Source organism: Phocoena sinus, chromosome 3 (genome assembly GCF_008692025.1).
Source record: "Phocoena sinus isolate mPhoSin1 chromosome 3, mPhoSin1.pri, whole genome shotgun sequence".
In the NCBI taxonomy this organism is placed as follows: domain Eukaryota; kingdom Metazoa; phylum Chordata; class Mammalia; order Artiodactyla; family Phocoenidae; genus Phocoena; species Phocoena sinus.
The window spans coordinates 21425443-21444626 of NC_045765.1; the positions used below are offsets into that span (position 1 = coordinate 21425443).

Below are 19184 nucleotides of genomic sequence, written 5' to 3' on the forward strand. Positions count from 1 at the left end.
TCTGTTTGTTTAGGGACCTTTCCAAACTAGCTTTGCAATGACTCCTTATCGTATGTAGGCACTGAAGTCTCTGTTCCTTTAGTTCATGTGTAGCTAATGTTTTGACAGAGATGTCCTTGAATTCCTGCACCTAAGACAAACAAAAACAAATATACACAAGCACATCCACATGCACACTCAAAACCACACACCTCTCCCCACTGTGCAGATTGCTGGATCACTCCTTCAACATTTAGCTGACCTGCACTGAGTTCAGGGCTCAGCCCATGGTAAAAGCTTAGAGACTCCTCTGGTGTTTTCAGAACATGCATCTTATCTTGAGTATGCATGCGGCTTTCTTAATTTCTCTGGACACATGTGTACTTTTTGTATGTTCTAAGTTCCCAAAGAATCTCCCCCAACTTTTGCTCCTGAATCTTATGTGGTCTATTGTATTTCAATGCACAGTCTTCTGCCCCAGCCATCTGTGCTTTGTTAGTTCACCTTGCACTTTTTTTGAGCAATGACCGCTGCTTTTCCAGACTGTGTTCCAGGTTAGCTAAGACAGAGATAAGCATCTTGTGTCAGTCCTTCAGGTAACTCCCAGACAGGTTAGAAGAGATACACATAATAATCTGAGAGTACGGTCTCTTCTGCTCCCTCCTGAAGCAGGATTGAGGGTCCCATACTACGAATGGTCTGCTGCTACTTTAAGACTATCACTGCATTAAGACTCCACCACTTTAAGACCATCTCTAAACTAACAGTGGATGGGGCAAGGGCAAGTAAAAATGCCACAAAGCTTTCCTGCCATTTTCCAATTGCCTCTTCCCTGGTTCAGTATGTGTGTGGTTGCTGTAAATCTTTGGCTGATTTCAGGACTAAGAGAAACTCAAGGAACCCCACAACAAGAAACAGTATAATCAAACTCTCAGATGTCAAAAGACAGAGAAAGAATCTTTTCTCCCAAAGGAGAAAGAAAAAACAAGTTTGGGGGGGGGACCTTGAAGATGGCGGAAGAGTAAGATGCGGAGATCGCCTTCCTCCCCACGGATACACCAGAAATACATCTACACGTGGAACAACTCCTACAGAACACCTACTGAAGGCTGGCAGAGGACCTCAGACCTCCCAAAAGACAAGAAACTCCCCACGTACCTGAGTAGGGCAAAAGAAAAAACAGAGACAAAAGAATAAGGACGGCACCTGCATCAGTGGGAGGGAGCTGTGAAGGAGGAAAAGTTTCTACACACTAGGAAGCCCCTCCGCGGGCGGAGACTGCGGGAGGCGGAGCGGGGAGCTTCGGGACCGTGGAGTAGTGCACAGCGACGGGTGCGGAGGGCAAAGCGGGGAGATTCCTGCACAGAGGATCGGTGCCGACCAGCACTCACCAACCCGAGAGGCTTGCTGCTCACCCACCGGGGCGGGCGGGGCTGCGAGCTGAGGCTCGGGTTTTGGTTTTGGACGGAGCGCAGGGAGAGGACTGGGGTTGGCGGCTTGAACATAGCCTGAAGGGGTTAGTGCACCACGACTAGCCGGGAGGGAGTTCGGGGAAAAGCCTGCACCGGCCGAAGAGGCAAGAGACTTTTTCTTCCCTCTTTGTCTCCTGGTGCGCGAGGAGAGGGGTTTAAGAGCGCTGCTTAAAGGAACTCCAGAGACGGGCGCGAGCCGCGGCTGAAAGCGCAAACCCCAGAGACGGGCGCGAGCCGCGGCTGAGGGCGCGAGCCCCCGAGACGGGCGCGAGCCGCGGCTGAAAGCGCAAACCCCAGAGACGGGCGCGAGCCGCGGCTAAAACCGCGGACCCCAGAGACGGGCGGGAGACGCTAAGGCTGCTGCTGCCGCCACCAAGGGGCCTGTGTGCGAGCACAGGTCACTCTCCACACCCCTCTTCCGCGGAGCCTGTGCAGCCCGCCACTGCCAGGTTCCCGGGATCCAAGGACAACTTCCCCGGGACAGCGCACGGCGGGCCTCAGGCTGGTGCAACGTCACGCCGGCCTCTGCCGCAACGTCACGCTGCCTCTGCCGCCGCAGGCCGGCCCCGCACGCAGTGCCCCTCCTTCCCCCATCCCCCAACCCCCGGCCTGAGTGAGCCGGAGGCCCCGAATCAGCGGCTCCTTTAACCCCGTCCTGTCTGAGCGAAAAAACAGACGCCCTCCAGCGACCTACACGCAGAGGCAGGGCCAAATCCAAAGCTGAGCTCCTGTGAGCTGTGAAAACAAAGAAGAGAAAGGGAAATCTCTCCCAGCAGCCACAGAAGCAGCGGATTAAAGCTCCACAATCAACTTGATATACCCTGCATCTGTGGAATACCTGAATAGACAAGGAATGATCCCAAATTGAAGAGGTGGAATTTAGGAGCGAAATCTATGATTTTTTTCCCTTTTCCTCTTTTTGTGAAGGTGTACGTGTATGCTCCTGTGTGACATCTAGTCTGTATACTCTAGCTACCACCATTTGTCCTAGGGCTCTATCCGTCCATGACTTTTTTTAAAAAATTCTTTTTCTTAATAATTAAGTTTAATTGTAATAACTTTATTATACTTTACCTTCGTTCTTTCTTTCTTTCCTTCCTTCCCTCCCTCCTTTAGACAACGAATCACCCCAAATTGAGGAGGTGGTCTCAGGGAGCAGGATTTATGATTTTTCCCCCTTTACCTCTTTTTGTGAAGGTGTATGTGTATGCTTCTGTGTAAGATTTTCTCTGTATAGCTTTGCTTCCAACATTTGTCCTAAGGTTCTATCCGTCCCTTTTTTTTTCTAAATATTTTTTAATTCAATAACTATATTATACTTTATTTTATTTTTACTGTATCATCTTTCTGTCTTTTTTTCCTTCTTTCCCTCCTTCCTTCCTTCCTCCCTCCCTCCCTCCCTCCCTCCTTTCTTTCCTTCTTTGCTTCTTTCTTCCTTCCTTCCTTTCCTCCTTTCCTTCTTTCTTTCCTCATACTTCTACTAATTCTCTCTACTTTTTCTCCCTTTTATTCTGAGCCGTGTGGATGAAAGGCTCTTGGTGCTCCAGCCAGGAGTCAGGGCTCTGCCTCTGAGGTAGGAGAGCCAACTTCAGGTCACTGGTCAACAAGAGACCTCCCAGCTCCACATAATATTAAACAGCGGAAATCTCCCAGAGACCTCCATCTTAACACCAGCACCCAGCTTCACTCAACGACCAGCAAGCCACAGTGCTGGACAACCTATGCCAAACAACTAGCAAAACAGGAACACAACCCCACCCATTAGCAGAGAGGCTGCCTAAAATCATAATAAGGCCACAGACACCCCAAAACACACCACCAGACGTGAACCTGCCCACTAGAGAGACAAGATCCAGCCTCATCCAGCACAACACAGGCACTAGTCCCCTCCACCAGGAAGCCTACACAACCCACTGAAACAACCTTAGCCACTGGAGACGGACATCAAAAACAACGGGAACTACGAACCTGCAGCCTGCAAAAAGGAGACCCCAAACACAGTAAGATAAGCAAAATGAGAAGACAGAAAAACACACAGCAGATGAAGGAGCAAGATAAAAACCCACCAGACCTAACAAATGAAGAGGAAATAGGCAATCTACCTGAAAAAGAATTCAGAATAATGATAGTAAGGATGATCCGAAATCTTGGAAGTAGAATGGACAAAATGCAAGAAACAGTTAACAAGGACCTACAAGAACTAAAGATGAAACAAGCAACGATGAACAATGCAATAAATGAAATTAAAATCACTCTAGATAGGATCAATAGCAGAATAACTGAGGCAGAAGAACGGATAAGTGACCTGGAAGATAAAGTAGTGGAAATAACTACTGCAGAGCAGAATAAAGAAAAAAGAATGAAAAGAACTGAGGACAGTCTCAGAGACCTCTGGGACAACATGAAACGCACCAACATTCGAATTATAGGGGTTCCAGAAGAAGAAGAAAGAAAGAAAGGGACTGAGAAAATATTTGAAGAGATTATAGTTGAAAACTTCCCTAATATGGGAAAGGAAATAGTTAATCAAGTCCAGGAAGCACAGAGGGTCCCATACAGGATAAATACAAGGAGAAACACGCCAAGACACATATTAATCAAACTGTCAAAAATTAAATACAAAGAAAGCATATTAAAAGCAGCAAGGGAAAAACAACAAATAACACACAAGGGAATCCCCATAAGGTTAACAGCGGATCTCTCAGCAGAAACCCTACAAGCCAGAAGGGAGTGGCAGGACATACTGAAAGTGATGAAGGAGAATAGCCTGAAACCAAGACTACTCTACCCAGCAAGGATCTCATTCACATTTGATGGAGAAATTAAAACCTTTACAGACAAGCAAAAGCTGAGAGAGTTCAGCACCACCAAACCAGCTTTACAACAAATGCTAAAGGAACTTCTCTAGACACGAAACACAAGAGAAGGAAATGACCTATAGTAGCGAACCCAAAACAATATATAAAATGGAAATAGGAACATACATATCAATAATTACCTTAAATGTAAATGGACTAAATGCTCCCACCAAAAGACACAGATTGGCTGAATGGATACAAAAACAAGACCCTTATATATGCTGTCTACAAGAGACCCACTTCAGAACTAGAGACACATACAGACTGAAAGTAAGGGGATGGAAAAAGATATTCCATGCAAATGGAAACCAAAAGAAAGCTGGAGTAGCAATTCTCATATCAGACAAAATAGACTTTAAAATAAGGACTATTAAAAGGGACAAAGAAGGACACTACATAATGATCAAGGGATCGATCCAAGAAGAAGATATAACAATTGTAAATATTTATGCACCCAACATAGGAGCACCTCAATACATAAGGCAAATACTAACAACCATAAAAGGGGAGATCAACAGTAACACATTCATAGTAGGGGACTTTAACACCCCACTTTCACCCATGGACAGATCATCCAAAATGAAAATAAATAAGGAAACACAAGCTTTAAATGATACATTAAACAAGATGGACTTAATTGATATTTATAGGACACTCCATCCAAAAACAACAGAATACACATTTTTCTCAAGTGCTCATGGAACATTCTCCAGGATAGATCATATCTTGGGTCACAAATCAAGCCTTGGTAAATTTAAGAAAACTGAAATTGTATCAAGTATCTTTTCTGACCACAACGCCATGAGACTAGATATCAATTACAGGAAAAGATCTGTAAGAAATACAAACACATGGAGGCTAAACAATACACTACTTAATAATGAAGTGATCACTGAAGAAATCAAAGAGGAAATAAAAAAATACCTAGAAACAAATGACAATGGAGACACAACGACCCAAAACGTATGGGATGCAGCAAAAGCAGTTCTAAGGGGGAAGTTTATAGCAATACAAGCCCACCTTAAGAAGCAGGAAACATCTCGAATAAACAACCTAACCTTGCACCTCAAGCAATTAGAGAAAGAAGAACAAAAAAACCCCAAAGCTAGCAGAAGGAAAGAAATCATAAAAATCAGATCAGAAATAAATGAAGAAGAAATGAAGGAAACAATAGCAAAGATCAATAAAACTAAAAGCTGGTTCTTTGAGAAGATAAACAAAATAGATAAACCACTAGCCAGACTCATCAAGAAAAAAAGGGAGAAGACTCAAATCAATAGAATTAGAAATGAAAAAGGAGAAGTAACAACTGACACTGCAGAAATAAAAAAAATCATGAGAGATTACTACAAGCAACTCTATGCCAATAAAATGGACAATCTGGAAGAAATGGACAAATTCTTAGAAATGCACAACCTGCCAAGACTGAATCAGGAAGAAATAGAAAATATGAACAGACCAATCACAAGCACTGAAATTGAAACTGTGATTAAAAACCTTCCAACAAACAAAAGCCCAGGACCAGATGGCTTCACAGGTGAATTCTATCAAACGTTTAGAGAAGAGCTAACACCTATCCTTCTCAAACTCTTCCAAAATATAGCAGAGGGAGGAACACTCCCAAATTCCTTCTACGAAGCCACCATCACCTTGATACCAAAACCAGACAAGGATGTCACAAAGAAAGAAAACTACAGGCCAATATCACTGATGAACATAGATGCAAAAATCCTCAACAAAGTACTAGCAAACAGAATCCAACAGCACATTAAAAGGATCATACACCATGATCATTGGGGTTTATTCCAGGAATGCAAGGATTCTTCAATATACGCAAATCTATCAATGTGATAAACTATATTAACAAATTGAAGGAGAAAAACCATATGATCATCTCAATAGATGCAGAGAAAGCTTTCGACAAAATTCAACACCCATTTATGATAAAAACCCTCCAGAAAGTAGGCATAGAGGGAACTTTCCTAAACATAATAAAAGCCATATATGACAAGCCCACAGCAAACATCATCCTCAATGGTGAAAAACTGAAAGCATTTCCACTAAAATCAGGAACAAGACAAGGTTGCCCACTCTCACCACTCTTATTCAACATAGTTTTGGAAGTTTTAGCCACAGCAATCAGAGAAGAAAAGGAAATAAAAGGAATCCAAATCGGAAAAGAAGAAGTAAAGCTGTCACTGTTTGCAGATGACATGATACTATACATAGAGAATCCTAAAGATGCTACCAGAAAACTACTAGAGCTAATCAATGAATTTGGTAAAGTAGCAGGATACAAAATTAATGCACAGAAATCTCTGGCATTCCTATATACTAATGATGAAAAATCTGAAAGTGAAATCAAGGAAACACTCCCATTTACCATTGCAACAAAAAGAATAAAATATCTAGGAATAAACCTACCTAAGGATACGAAAGACCTGTATGCAGAAAATTATAAGACACTGATGAAAGAAATTAAAGATGATACAAATAGATGGAGAGATATACCATGTTCTTGGATGGGAAGAATCAACATTGTGAAAATGACTCTACTACCCAAAGCAATCTACAGATTCAATGCAATCCCTATCAAACTACCACTGGCATTTTTCACAGAACTAGAACAAAAAATTTCGCAATTTGTATGGAAACACAAAAGACCCCGAATAGCCACAGCAATCTTTAGAACGAAAAAAGGAGCTGGAGGAATAAGGCTCCCTGACTTCAGACTATATTACAAAGCAACAGTAATCAAGACAGTATGGTACTGGCACAAAAACAGAAAGATAGATCAGTGGAACAGGATAGAAAGCCCAGAGATAAACCCACGCACATATGGACACCTTATCTTTGATAAAGGAGGCAGGAATGTACAGTGGAGAAAGGACAGCCTCTTCAATAAATGGTGCTGGGAAAACTGGACAGGTACATGTAAAAGTATGAGATTAGATCACTCCCTAACACCATACACAAAAATAAGCTCAAAATGGATTAAAGACCTAAATGTAAGGCCAGAAACTATCAAACTCTTAGAAGAAAACATAGGAAGAACACTCTATGACATAAATCACAGCAAGATCCTTTCTGACCCACCTCCTAGAGTAATGGAAAAAAAACAAAAATAAACAAATGGGACCTAATGAAACTTCAAAGCTTTTGCACAGCAAAGGAAACCATAACCAAGACCAAAAGACAACCCTCAGAATGGGAGAAAACATTTGCAAATGAAGCAACTGACAAAGGATTAATCTCCAAAATTTACAAGCAGCTCATGCAGCTCAATAACAAAAATACAAACAACCCCATCCAAAAATGGGCAGAAGACCTAAATAGACATTTCTCCAAAGAAGATATACAAAATGCCAACAAACACATGAAAGAATGCTCAACATCATTAATCATTAGAGAAATGCAAATCAAAACTACAATGAGATATCATCTCACACCAGTCAGAATGGCCATCATCAAAAAATCAAGAAACAATAAATGCTGGAGAGGGTGTGGAGAAAAGGGGACACTCTTGCACTGCTGGTGGGAATGTGAATTGGTTCAGCCACTGTGGAGAACAGTATGGAGGTTCCTTAAAAAACTACAAATAGAATTACCATATGACCCAGCAATCCCACTACTTGGCATATACCCTGAGAAAACCAAAATTCAAAGAGAGTCATGTACCAAAATGTTCATTGCAGCTCTATTTACAATAGCCAGGACATGGAAACAACCTAAGCGCCCATCATCGGATGAATGGATAAAGAAGATGTGGCACATATACACAATGGAATATTACTCAGCCTTAAAAAGAAATGAAATTGAGCTATTTGTAATGAGATGGATAGACCTAGAGTCTGTCATACAGAGTGAAGTAAGTCAGAAAGAAAAAGACAAATACCGTATGCTAACACATATATATGGAATTTAAGGGAAAAAAATGTCATGAAGAACCTAGGGGTAAGATAGGAATAAAGACGCAGACCTACTGGAGAACGGACTTAAGGATATGGGGAGGGGGAAGGGTGAGTTTTGACAGGGCGAGAGAGAGTCATGGACATATACACACTAACAAACGTAGTAAGGTAGATAGCTGGGGGGAAGCAGCCGCAAGGCACAGGGATATTAGCTCGGTGCTTTGTGACAGCCTGGAAGGGTGGGATGGGGAGAGTGGGAGGGAGGGAGACGCAAGAGGGAAGACATATGGGAACATATGTATATGTATAGCTGATTCACTTCGTTGTAAATCAGAAACTAACACACCATTGTAAAGCAATTATACCCCAATAAAGATGTTTAAAAAAAAAAAAGAAAAAACAAGTTTGTTACAAAGCAGGGATCCTCAAAAAGATTCATAGCTAATTTTCTATCTGAAACCACGGAAGCAAGAGGCCAGACATATTTAAAGTGCTGAAAGAAAGAAACTGTCCACCAAGAATTCTATATTTGGCCAAAATGGTTTCAAAACTTAGGGAGAAATTAACACATTCCCAGATGAACAAAGACTGAGGGCGTTTGTTTTACAACTTCCTAACACTGCCCTATGACAAATGCTTAATTGAACCTTCAGGTTGAAATGAAAGGACACTAGACAGCAACTCGAAGCTGTATAAAGAAATAGAAGTCTCCAGTAAAGATAAATACATGGGCAGATACTAAAGCCAGTATTGTGTTACTGGCTTGTAACCCTACTTTTTATTTCTTACATGATTGAATAAACAAATGCATAAAATAATTATAAGTCCATGTTATTGGGCTCACAAAGTATAAAGGTGTAATTTGTGACAACAATAATGTAAAGAGGAGGAATGGAACTGTAGAGGAACAGAGTTTCTGTGTGCTATTGAAGTTGGTTTCAATTCAAATGATATTGGTTGAACTTTAGAAGGGTAAATGTAATCTTCTTGATAACCACAAAGAAAATATCAATAGACTATATGCAAAAATAAATGAAAAAGGGATCAAGAGTTCACTACAAGAAAATCGGTGAACCACAGAAGAAGTCAGTAATGGAGTAAATAAGCGGCAAAAAATGCATAAGACGTACAGAAAACAACCAGGAAACAGACAGAATTAAGTTCTTCCTCATCAGTAATTTTTGAAAAAGTAAGTGGATTAAGCTCTCCAATAAAAATATAAATATTGGCCAATGGACTTTAAATACAACAATAATCCAAGTATATGCTGTCCGCAAAAAACTCACTTGGTTACAAGAGACACAAGGTGGTTGAAAGTTAAAGCATAGAATAAAATATCCCATGCAAATAGTAACATAAAGAAAGAAAGAGAGAGAGAGAAAAAGAAAGGAAGGAAGGAAGGAAGGAAGGTAGATCTGGGTTGGCTATGTTAATATCACACAAAATCAACTTTAAATCAAAAACTATCACAAGAGGAAAAGGAGGCCACTATATGTTGATAACAAGTTCAATCTATCAAGAAGATATAACAACTATAAACATATATGTACCAAACATCCCCCAAATATGTGAAGCAGACATTGACAGAATTGAAGGAAGAAATAGATAGTTCTAAAATAATAGTTGGAGATCAATACCTTGCTTTCAATAATGGATAACACATCTAGACAGAAGATCAGTAGAGAGGTAGGGGGACTGAATAACACATTTAACCAACTAAACCTAACAGCCATATATAGATCACTCCACTCAACAACAGCAGAATACACATTTTTCTCAAGTACACATGGAACATTCTCCAGGAAAGACCATATGTTACGCCACAATACAAGTACCAATACATTTTTAAGAAACTGAAATCATACAAAGTATCTTCTTTAACCACAGTGAAAGGAAGGTAGAAATCAATAACAGAACCATTGGTAGCCATTTCCCATCATGCCTGCCACACATGATATAAAGCAATGAAGGGAAAAACATAATTGACCATTTAGAAAAGTGGGAAAGAGGACATATCATTGACACAGAGTGTGTGCTGTTTCCCGTTGTCAGGGATAGAAATAAATTAGCATCATTTATTCATTAGTGTGTTAATTTCTTGGTCAATCATTGGGCAGCCAGTGTTTCTGCCTGATGCGAAGATTTCCTATACTCAGTGTTGAGTGGAGACAACCTTGAAAGGGACATTTAAAAGGATTATACTGTGATGGGCTTAGCAGTACCCTTCCTCCTATGCCAGTATTTAGGCTGGGGTATTTCCATGCAGTGTGTACAATCGTAGGCCCCAGGTCACCAGAATTTAGTTGGATTTGTTTTGTTAATACATTCCCTCAGTACTTTGTCTTTTATTTGACTGTTGCATTTACTTCATTCTTTATTATCACTGCGAAACAACTTTGTTTCCTGTTGAGATGCCAAAAAGTGGATATCGATACCTCCTGAGTTTTACACATCACAGATCTGTTTTACATATCAGAGACAGGGACAGCAACTATTTCCAATGACTTTGAGACATACTTTGAACATGTGATTAACATGTTGAGTGTTGAAATGTGTGTCGAGCTCATTATACTTGCTCTAAAAGGTTTCAAACTGCAAAGATTTAAAAATCTTTGTTTGAATAGTTTTCCTGTGCTGTCCCTTTGTGTCAGACTGTTAATGTGCAGTCTGGCACCTTCAAATAATGTGGCTTTGTAACCAATTATTTACATGTTGTTTCATCCACAGAGAATCTTTTTTTAAAAAATAAATTTATTTATTATTTATTTTTGGCTGTGTTGGGTCTTTCTTGCTGCACATGGGCTTTCTCCAGTTGGGGCGAGTGGGGGCTACTCTACATTGTGGTATGCGGGCTCCTCATTGCTGTGGCTTCTCTCGTTGCAGAGCACGGGCTCTAGGCGCTGGGGTTTCAGTAGTTGTGGCACGCGGGCTTCAGTAGTTGTGGCTCATTGGCCCTAGAGCGCAGGCTCAGTAGTTGTGGCGCACGGGCTTAGATGCTCCGCGGCATGTGGGATCTTCCCAGACCAGGGCTCGAACCCATGTCCCCTGCACTGGCAGGCGGATTCCCAACCACTGTGCCACCAGGGAAGTCCCCACACAGAGAATCTTAAGGTCAAAACATACAACTCGATTAACTACACGTCCTCCTGTTCACATTTCCCTCATCTTTTCTTCATCTTCTATGTTTCCTTGGCCCTGTTTATATTAAGTGCTTTTGCCATTATATTTGATTGTCTGTATTCCGCTGAGATACCACAATGCTTTATGAGACATGGTAGGATATAAATGCATTTAAGTAATATATATATATATATATATGTAGTTTGCTTGAGTGCAGTGTTTTTTGTTTTCTGTACTGAATTCATTAGCATGGGTTGGTATAAAGTTTAGCATAGGTCAATATGTAATTTGTAAACTAATAAGGTCTTAAAGGTGAGGAATTAAGTCTTTTAAATTTAATTATTTATTGTAAAGAGCAGAATAGCATACATGAACAGGTACCTAAGGAAAACTTGTATTCTAATATGGGACTCTCATGAACACCGTTTTTTTTTTCCTTCTAATGATATGATAGTAGGCCATTTGATTATTTCTATTTTTATGGCTTTAACTTTAGAACAATGAAATATTCGTAAATTTTTAAAAGTATTTTTCTTTATTTGATGCTGGTGGGATACTGGAGAAATGAAAGGTCAAACACCTATTGAGGAATCCATACTTGTCTATATATTGTGTACTTTTATTTCAAGAACTGATTTAAAATTCCTAAAAGGATGCTATAATAAGTTATTATGCCATTTTACAGACTGAATTAAGTGAACTTCAGGAAGGTATGAAACTTGCCTAAGGCTATCCAGCTGCCAAGCGGTAGAAGTGAGAATTAAATCCAGGTATACCTATCGCCAAAGTTTCTGCTCATCTCTTTACATCATCCACTTTTAATAGCCAATGCTTTCCTGCTTACAAATATGACTGAGGTTTCCAGACAGTCAACAGTCCTTTTTAATCAGATAGAAAAATTACTGTTGATTCCCTAAAGACATACTCCTTTTCCATTAAGTGACTTTAGTTGTTCAAATAATACTTCCAGACAGTAGTAATCATACAGTTGGAGACTAAGAACAGAACTCAGGGATGTGTCTAGCAGCCAGTAAAGACCAACTGGGCTCACTGATGATATTTATGGTCATTTCCTTTAGACTAACATAATCTTATTAATAAGACCCTAATAATTCACAGTACTGCCCTTGCCTGATTGTTTGTTCTTCTCCCTCTATCACTCTCTCTTTCCCCATATTATTATTATTTTTGGTGAATTAAATTCAGGGATTAGTATTCAGGAGTACTCGTCACAAAAGCAGAGAATCTTAGCTCACACCAAAGGGAAAAAATAGAGAAAAAGTATAAATTATATGAATACACACACATACACACATGTGCCAACTATATGTTGCACTTCTCCAAAATCTATTCAGTATCTGCACATTTACTGTATATTAGCAGTAGGACCAGAAATGAGCGTAACGCTCTGTTTACAAGGCACAGAAAACAGACCCAAATATGGAAATTACTAGCAATGAGAATGGGGAAGAAAGACTACAACAAGGAATGTAGATGATATTTTTGTTTCCTAGCTATGATGCCAAATATTGAACTTTCAACTTGAGACAAGGAGGCCATAAAAAGTTGTATTAGTTTCCTAGAGCTGCCATGACAAAGTACCAGGGACTGAGGAGGTTAAACAGCAGAACAGGAGGTTAAACAACAGAACAGATATGCCACTCACAGGTCTAGAGGCTAGAAATCTGACATAAGGTGTCAGCAGGATTGATTTCTTCTCAAGTATCTCTTCTTGGTTTGTAGATGCCATGTTTTCCTTTTGTCTTCACATGGTCTTCTCTCTGTGCATGTCTGTGTCCTAATATTTTCTTTTTATAAGGACACCAGTCATATTGGATTAGAGCCCACCCATTTGACCTCATTTGACCTCAATTACCTATGTAAGGGCCTTATCTCCAAATACAGTCATATTACGAGGTATTGGGGGTTAAGACTTCCACATATTAACTTGAGCAGGACACAATTCAGCTGATAATAGAAGATAAGAGTAATTTAAGCAAGTAAGTAACTGTTGTTTACAGTGAGTTGCTTAAGGATATGAATTTACTCAAGAAAAACAAGAAGAAATTATATAACACTGTATGTTATACAAAGATATTAAATTAATCATCATAACATCCTGTGAGATGGGCATTAAATTAGACTAAGCAAGATTAAGCAACTTATCCAGAATTGTAGAGTTGGTACTTTCCAGAATTTAAACCAGGTATTTTCCCAGTTCCATTCTACGTTATATATTCATTTCATTATTTGAAATGAATTTTGAGTCTTCATTTTGCTTAGTTTCTGAAGTTACATGGGGACAGAATGGAGTTGGATCTTTTCAGTGACATTCACACATGGGGAAGGAAATTGAGTCCAGAAGCTTCAGCAATGTTTCCATGGAGAGCACTAACAACAGAACCAGAAACACCGTTATCCTTTTGGTTCAGTGATCTTTCCTGAAGCACTACAAGAATCAATTTTAAGAAGCCCAGTGTTTTCCAAACTTTCACCAATGGGCTCTGTAGGGTCCTCTAACAGTATCTAAGAGACTAACTAGTTTCTCATCCCAAGCCACTTAAGACAAGGAGTTCTGACTGTTCTCTGTGAGGAAATCAAGTGACAATCATAGCTGGTGATTTAGGATAGTTTCTTCGGGGCCCAGGCAAAACCTAATACACAGTAATAATCATGGTTAACTGCATCTTTGACAAGGATTAATCAGGTATCAAAGAGGTCTATAAATTGGGAGAAATTATGATCAAAGAGAAACATAGACCACAGATATTTAATTAATGCTCAATTATTTATGAGTTTAACTTTGGTTAACCTAATTTTCCTTCTTCTAGACAATTTCCAATTCGTCCCCACAAAGAGACCAGAATAAGCACCTTCCAATACAAGATTTATTGTGTTGCTTTAATTTAAAGCATACAGTGACTTCTACATTCACTCCACCAAGTTTTGCCAGGAGAGAAAAGGAGACGTGATATTTTGTCTTGAATTAGATATGCCACCATACTTGACTTAGCTCATCCTACTGGAAGCACTTTGAGGGCAGATTCTACAGTCTTGTCTTACGTCCTCTACGGAATCAAGCCAAGGGAATCACACACAGTTACAGCTGGAAAAACATTTGTTCTGGGTTAATACTTTTAGCCTTTACCACCAAGACTTTATCACCAAGACCTATCTTTACAGTCTCTAAACAGGAGACCTTCTTGCCTTCCCTTTTCATATTGACTAGGAAGGTAAAGGGAAGAACTGAGAAGTACCCAAAGTCAGCTAGCAGCCAGCACACATAAATCATCTGTGGAGATATTGTTTCTTTCAAAAGATTATAAACATAAGAGGAAGTCCTAGTGTTTGAAACAACTGTGCATAATAAAATTCCATGAAAACCTAGAAATCCAGATGCAGATCAGTAACATATTGGTTAAATAAGCTGTTATGTTCATGCAATGGACAAGTGTACATACATTAAGAAGAACGAGATACTCTTTTCTATGAGATTCTCTTTTCACTGAACTCATCAGTGCTGCAAAAACAATGTTACATAATACTTTTTCTTTAACATTTTATCAGGCATCCTCATCTTGTCCTGCATTTATTGCCAGTGTTACTAAAGTCTACCACTTACCTCTTTCTCTTTTAGACATATAATTTCTTCTTATTTTGGAAGCATTCATCAATCCCTATTTTACTCTTTCTTTTAAATTACAAATGAATATTGAATTTTATAAAATATCTTTTGGGGGATATTTCAAGTGATTGTATAGTTTTGCTCTCCTTTGACCTTGTATATGGTAAATTATATTTTGTTATTTTATATTATGTTATTTATTATATATTGTATTCTGTTTACTACTGACATTTATTATATTATAATTACATTATTTTTAAGGTAGCATTTTGATTTAGATAGACAAAACAACCAGTGGAATAGAAAGCATCTTAAAATTAGATGCAAGAGCATAAGGGAAATGAGATTAAAATAAAATTCACGTTTTGGATCAGCAAATATTAGTCAACAAAAGAGGGAAAATATAGCTATCACAGAATCACTAAATTCTAGATACAGCAACGAGTTAAAAGTTAAAAAATAATGAAAGTGTAAAAGTATCAGAAACCTGGGAGACTTGAAATAAATTATTCATGAGGAATACCTTTCTAAGATACAAAGAAAAAAGGATACACTTAATTATATAAGAATTAAAATTTTCCTCATGGCAAAATGCACTACAAAGGTCAGAAAACAAGCAAAAGAAATTGAGAAATATATTTAGAAATGGATATGCCTTCTTTACAACTTTTGAGAGAAGCACATGTTTCTTTTTCCTTTAACCTGTTACATGGGTATTAATCTATAATGTAAGTGCATGGTTCCTTTCCTTTCACCTGTAATGTGAGTGTCAACATGGGGCACTGTTGCCAAGCACAGACTTTGGATGTTCCTGTACTGGTCCCGTCACTGACCATCACAAAAACTTACAAATGTTGCTTTACTTTCCTGGGGGTTAGAGTCTTAGCTAAGAAATGGAAGCAAAATAGAACTTTCCCCCAGGGATGATAGAAGGTTTAAAGGAGTAAATATGTAAGTGACTTGGCACAGTGCCGACTACAAGAGAGATCAATATAAGTACTTACCAATTTTTTAAAGAGACAGATGAAAGAAATAAAATGTGGTGATTTCAATCTATTGATACATATTCTTGACATTAAACTACCTTTTCATTCATTGGATGACCTAACTTGCTCATGCTTTTTCTTACTCTAGTGAACTTGGGTAGCTAATATCATAGTTTAAAATTTTTCCTTTTATATTTACAAGTAAATTTGACTTGTAAATTTCTTTTTCCTTACAGTCCTAATCTGTTTTCAGTATTAGGATTATATAGACTTCATAAGATGAATAAAGGAGCATTCTTCCTTTGCTACTCTCTAGAAGTTTGTCTTTGTTAATATTGATGTTATCTGTTTAACAGAAGTTTGATAGAATTCACCTCCCAAATGATCTGGCCGGGTCTGGTAGTTTCTTGGTGAAAGATTGTAAACTATTGACTTAATTCCTTTACTGGTGCAAGAACTCCAGCTACAAATTTCTTCTTGTGTCAGTTTTGGTAAACTTTAGGAGCTAGGAAATTGTCCACTTTACAGAAATGTTCAAATTTACTGGCATTTCATATATTCTCTGTTTGTACTCTCTTGCTATAAGATTGTCCTGATTCTTTCTGTATATTATTTACTTACGTTTTTGTTTTGCTTAATCAAAATTTGTTTTTTTAAATCTTTTCAAAGAATATTCTTTTGACTTACTAAATCACCTCAATTTTATACTTTTTTCTGTTTTATTAAGTTCTGCTCATATCTTTATTGTCTATTTTTCTATGTTCTCAGGGTTTATTGATTTACTCTTCTGATGTCAATTAAAACACTTGGTTATTCATTTTAATAAATCTTTTTACTTATAAATAGTTGAACTTTTTGAAGGTTCCAGCTTAGTTGTACGTATCTAAGGGTCAGCTCCTCCTCATAGTTGCTGGCCTAAGGCTTAGTTCACCCTATAGCAATGTATATATTGACATTTTTTCCCCTCGACTTTCTGTGTTTTGCTACTTCTCACCTTTCTTTGCAGAGAAGCCCTTTGAAATACCCTTAACTTATTTTACAGCCAATAAGTCTTTAAAATACTGTGTATTTTTTAAGATAAATCAACTTATATAATTAGGCAGGAAAAACAGCATAATTTCTCTCTTCTCCACGATTAATCTGCTGTATTACACGACCTTCGAGTTTTTAGCTTTATCAATGACATGTACTTTAAAAATGTTTGAAAGATCCTACCCCGTCTTTTGAAACATCCTTGCTCCTTGTTTCAGTTCTAGTTTTATGTATATTTTCTGCCTGGCACCTGATTATTCCAACATCTGATGGATGGCCTTGGGAATTTAATTCTGGTATTGATTGTTTTTGCTGATTCTCTCCACTTGTAGCTGATTTCTTCATTATTGTGTAAATTTAGATCATGAGCTCACGTTTAGCTAAACTTTATCTGTGGGAACGCTATAGGCCTGTGTTGAGGGTCTGCCTCTCCAGAAAGGGTTTAGTTTTGTGTTTGGAATACCACCGATTTGGGAGCATTTTAAGTTAATTTCTTGGCTTCTGTTTGCAAGACCGCAAATAAATTTGCAACCCAAACACTGTGAACACAGATCGGCGGTTCAGAATTCTCAAGATTTCCTACCTGTTTCCTACCCAGAGCAGAGGCCAAGAGAATTTGCTCTTAGTCTCCCTTTGCCAGCAGATATTTTTTTCTCCTGGCACACCCTTTCATTAAAGGTGAAGCTAGGGATAGATAGGTTTAGTTCTCACTTCCCATCTAGTAGGGATGGAGTCTTACCTCCTGCCTCCCATGTGGTCATGGCCATTTAAAAACAAGTCTCTATACCAGGTGTGTCATTCAACTACGGCCTGTATTCCAAATCCAGACAGCTGCCTATTTTTTATGGCCTATGAGCTATGAATAATTTTCACGTTTTAACTGGTAACATTTTAAATGGTTACCTAAGTACCTAAATAATATCCTCAATTTTGCCTCTTTGGTCTACAAAGCCTAAAATATTTGCCATTTGGCTCCATAAAAACAGGATTTCCAGCTTCTGTTCTAAGCTATCAAGATCTTCAATCCACTCTTCATAGAGCTATAACTCTTACACATGTACCACCCTTCCTTCATGGGTCCTGGAAATTTCGACCGCACACTTCCAAAATCAACCACGCACTTAAAAATAAGCTGTGTACATTTAACCTAGCATACCTAACCCATTTCCTTTAGGAGAGTTTTTCAAGTAATCTTGCCCACCGTATTCTTCAGAACTTCATTAATAATGGCAAAAAACTGGGCTTACCTGGTGGCGCAGTGCTTGAGAGTCCGCCTGCCGATGCAGGGGACACGGGTTCGTGCCCCGGTCCGGGAAGATCCCACATGCCGCGGAGCGGCTGGGCCCGTGAGCCATGGCCGCTGAGCCTGTGCGTCCGGAGCCTGTGCTCCGCAACGGGAGAGGCCGCAACAGTGAGAGGCCTACGTACCAAAAAAGAAACAAACAAAAAACAAAAAAAGGCAAAAAATTAAAACAACTTAACATTCAACAAAAATGGGAAATGTTCATAACAATTATAGAAGCACATACAGTAGAAAACTATAAACTGTTATTGAAACAGTGAGACATAACTTTTTATTCTTAGAGAACTATGTTTATTTAGGTCCCTTTTGTTTAAATAAGTATATTTCTGTGTATGTATGTATACAGTCATGTATTTATCTACACATACATTATTTGTATGATATATTTATATAAACATATGAAATACATACCTATACACATACCTTTGATTTATATTTGTATACATACACAGGAATATAATCATATATTATATATTTATATACATTGAACTGAAAACTGGTAGTATACATATATATCGTGTATAAATGTGTGTCTACGTGCATGTGTAGAAAAGCTGGTTGAGAGATACTGAAGCATGAGTTAGACAGGGTTCAAGATTTTAAAAGTAGTTATGTGTAGGTAGTGAGGTTAAGGCCCATTTGATTGAAAATATTGCATATTTTTACATCAATTGTTATGATGACCAGATTCCTATGTAAATAAAATTATAAATAGCTATGCATACTCGTATGTGTAATGTATAACTAAAAGATATATAGTTTTATATATGTATTATATTTATATTATATAATACAATTATACTAATACATCTATATTGTTATATAGAATATATTAACTATAGTGTATTATATCAGATAATAATATATATTTATATATTATGATATAATTGTTTTATAA

The 19184-nt window shown here is 38.4% G+C and overlaps 1 protein-coding gene across 6 annotated transcripts in view; it reads right to left on the reverse strand.

Moving 5' to 3' along the window:
• The window catches only part of LOC116751609 (UDP-N-acetylglucosamine--peptide N-acetylglucosaminyltransferase 110 kDa subunit-like), a 58065-nt gene that overhangs the window by 21122 nt on the left and 17759 nt on the right, over nucleotides 1-19184 (reverse strand). For 3 of the 6 annotated variants that reach the window (XM_032627726.1, XM_032627727.1, XM_032627728.1), the window contains exon 3: nucleotides 18231-18403. In XM_032627726.1, coding sequence (XP_032483617.1) covers nucleotides 18231-18338 — 108 coding nt within the window. In that variant the 5' untranslated portion in view covers nucleotides 18339-18403. Of the gene's footprint in view, nucleotides 1-18230; nucleotides 18404-19184 lie in introns of those variants that run through there. The other 3 variants (XM_032627731.1, XM_032627730.1, XM_032627729.1) reach the window with 1 other exon arrangement.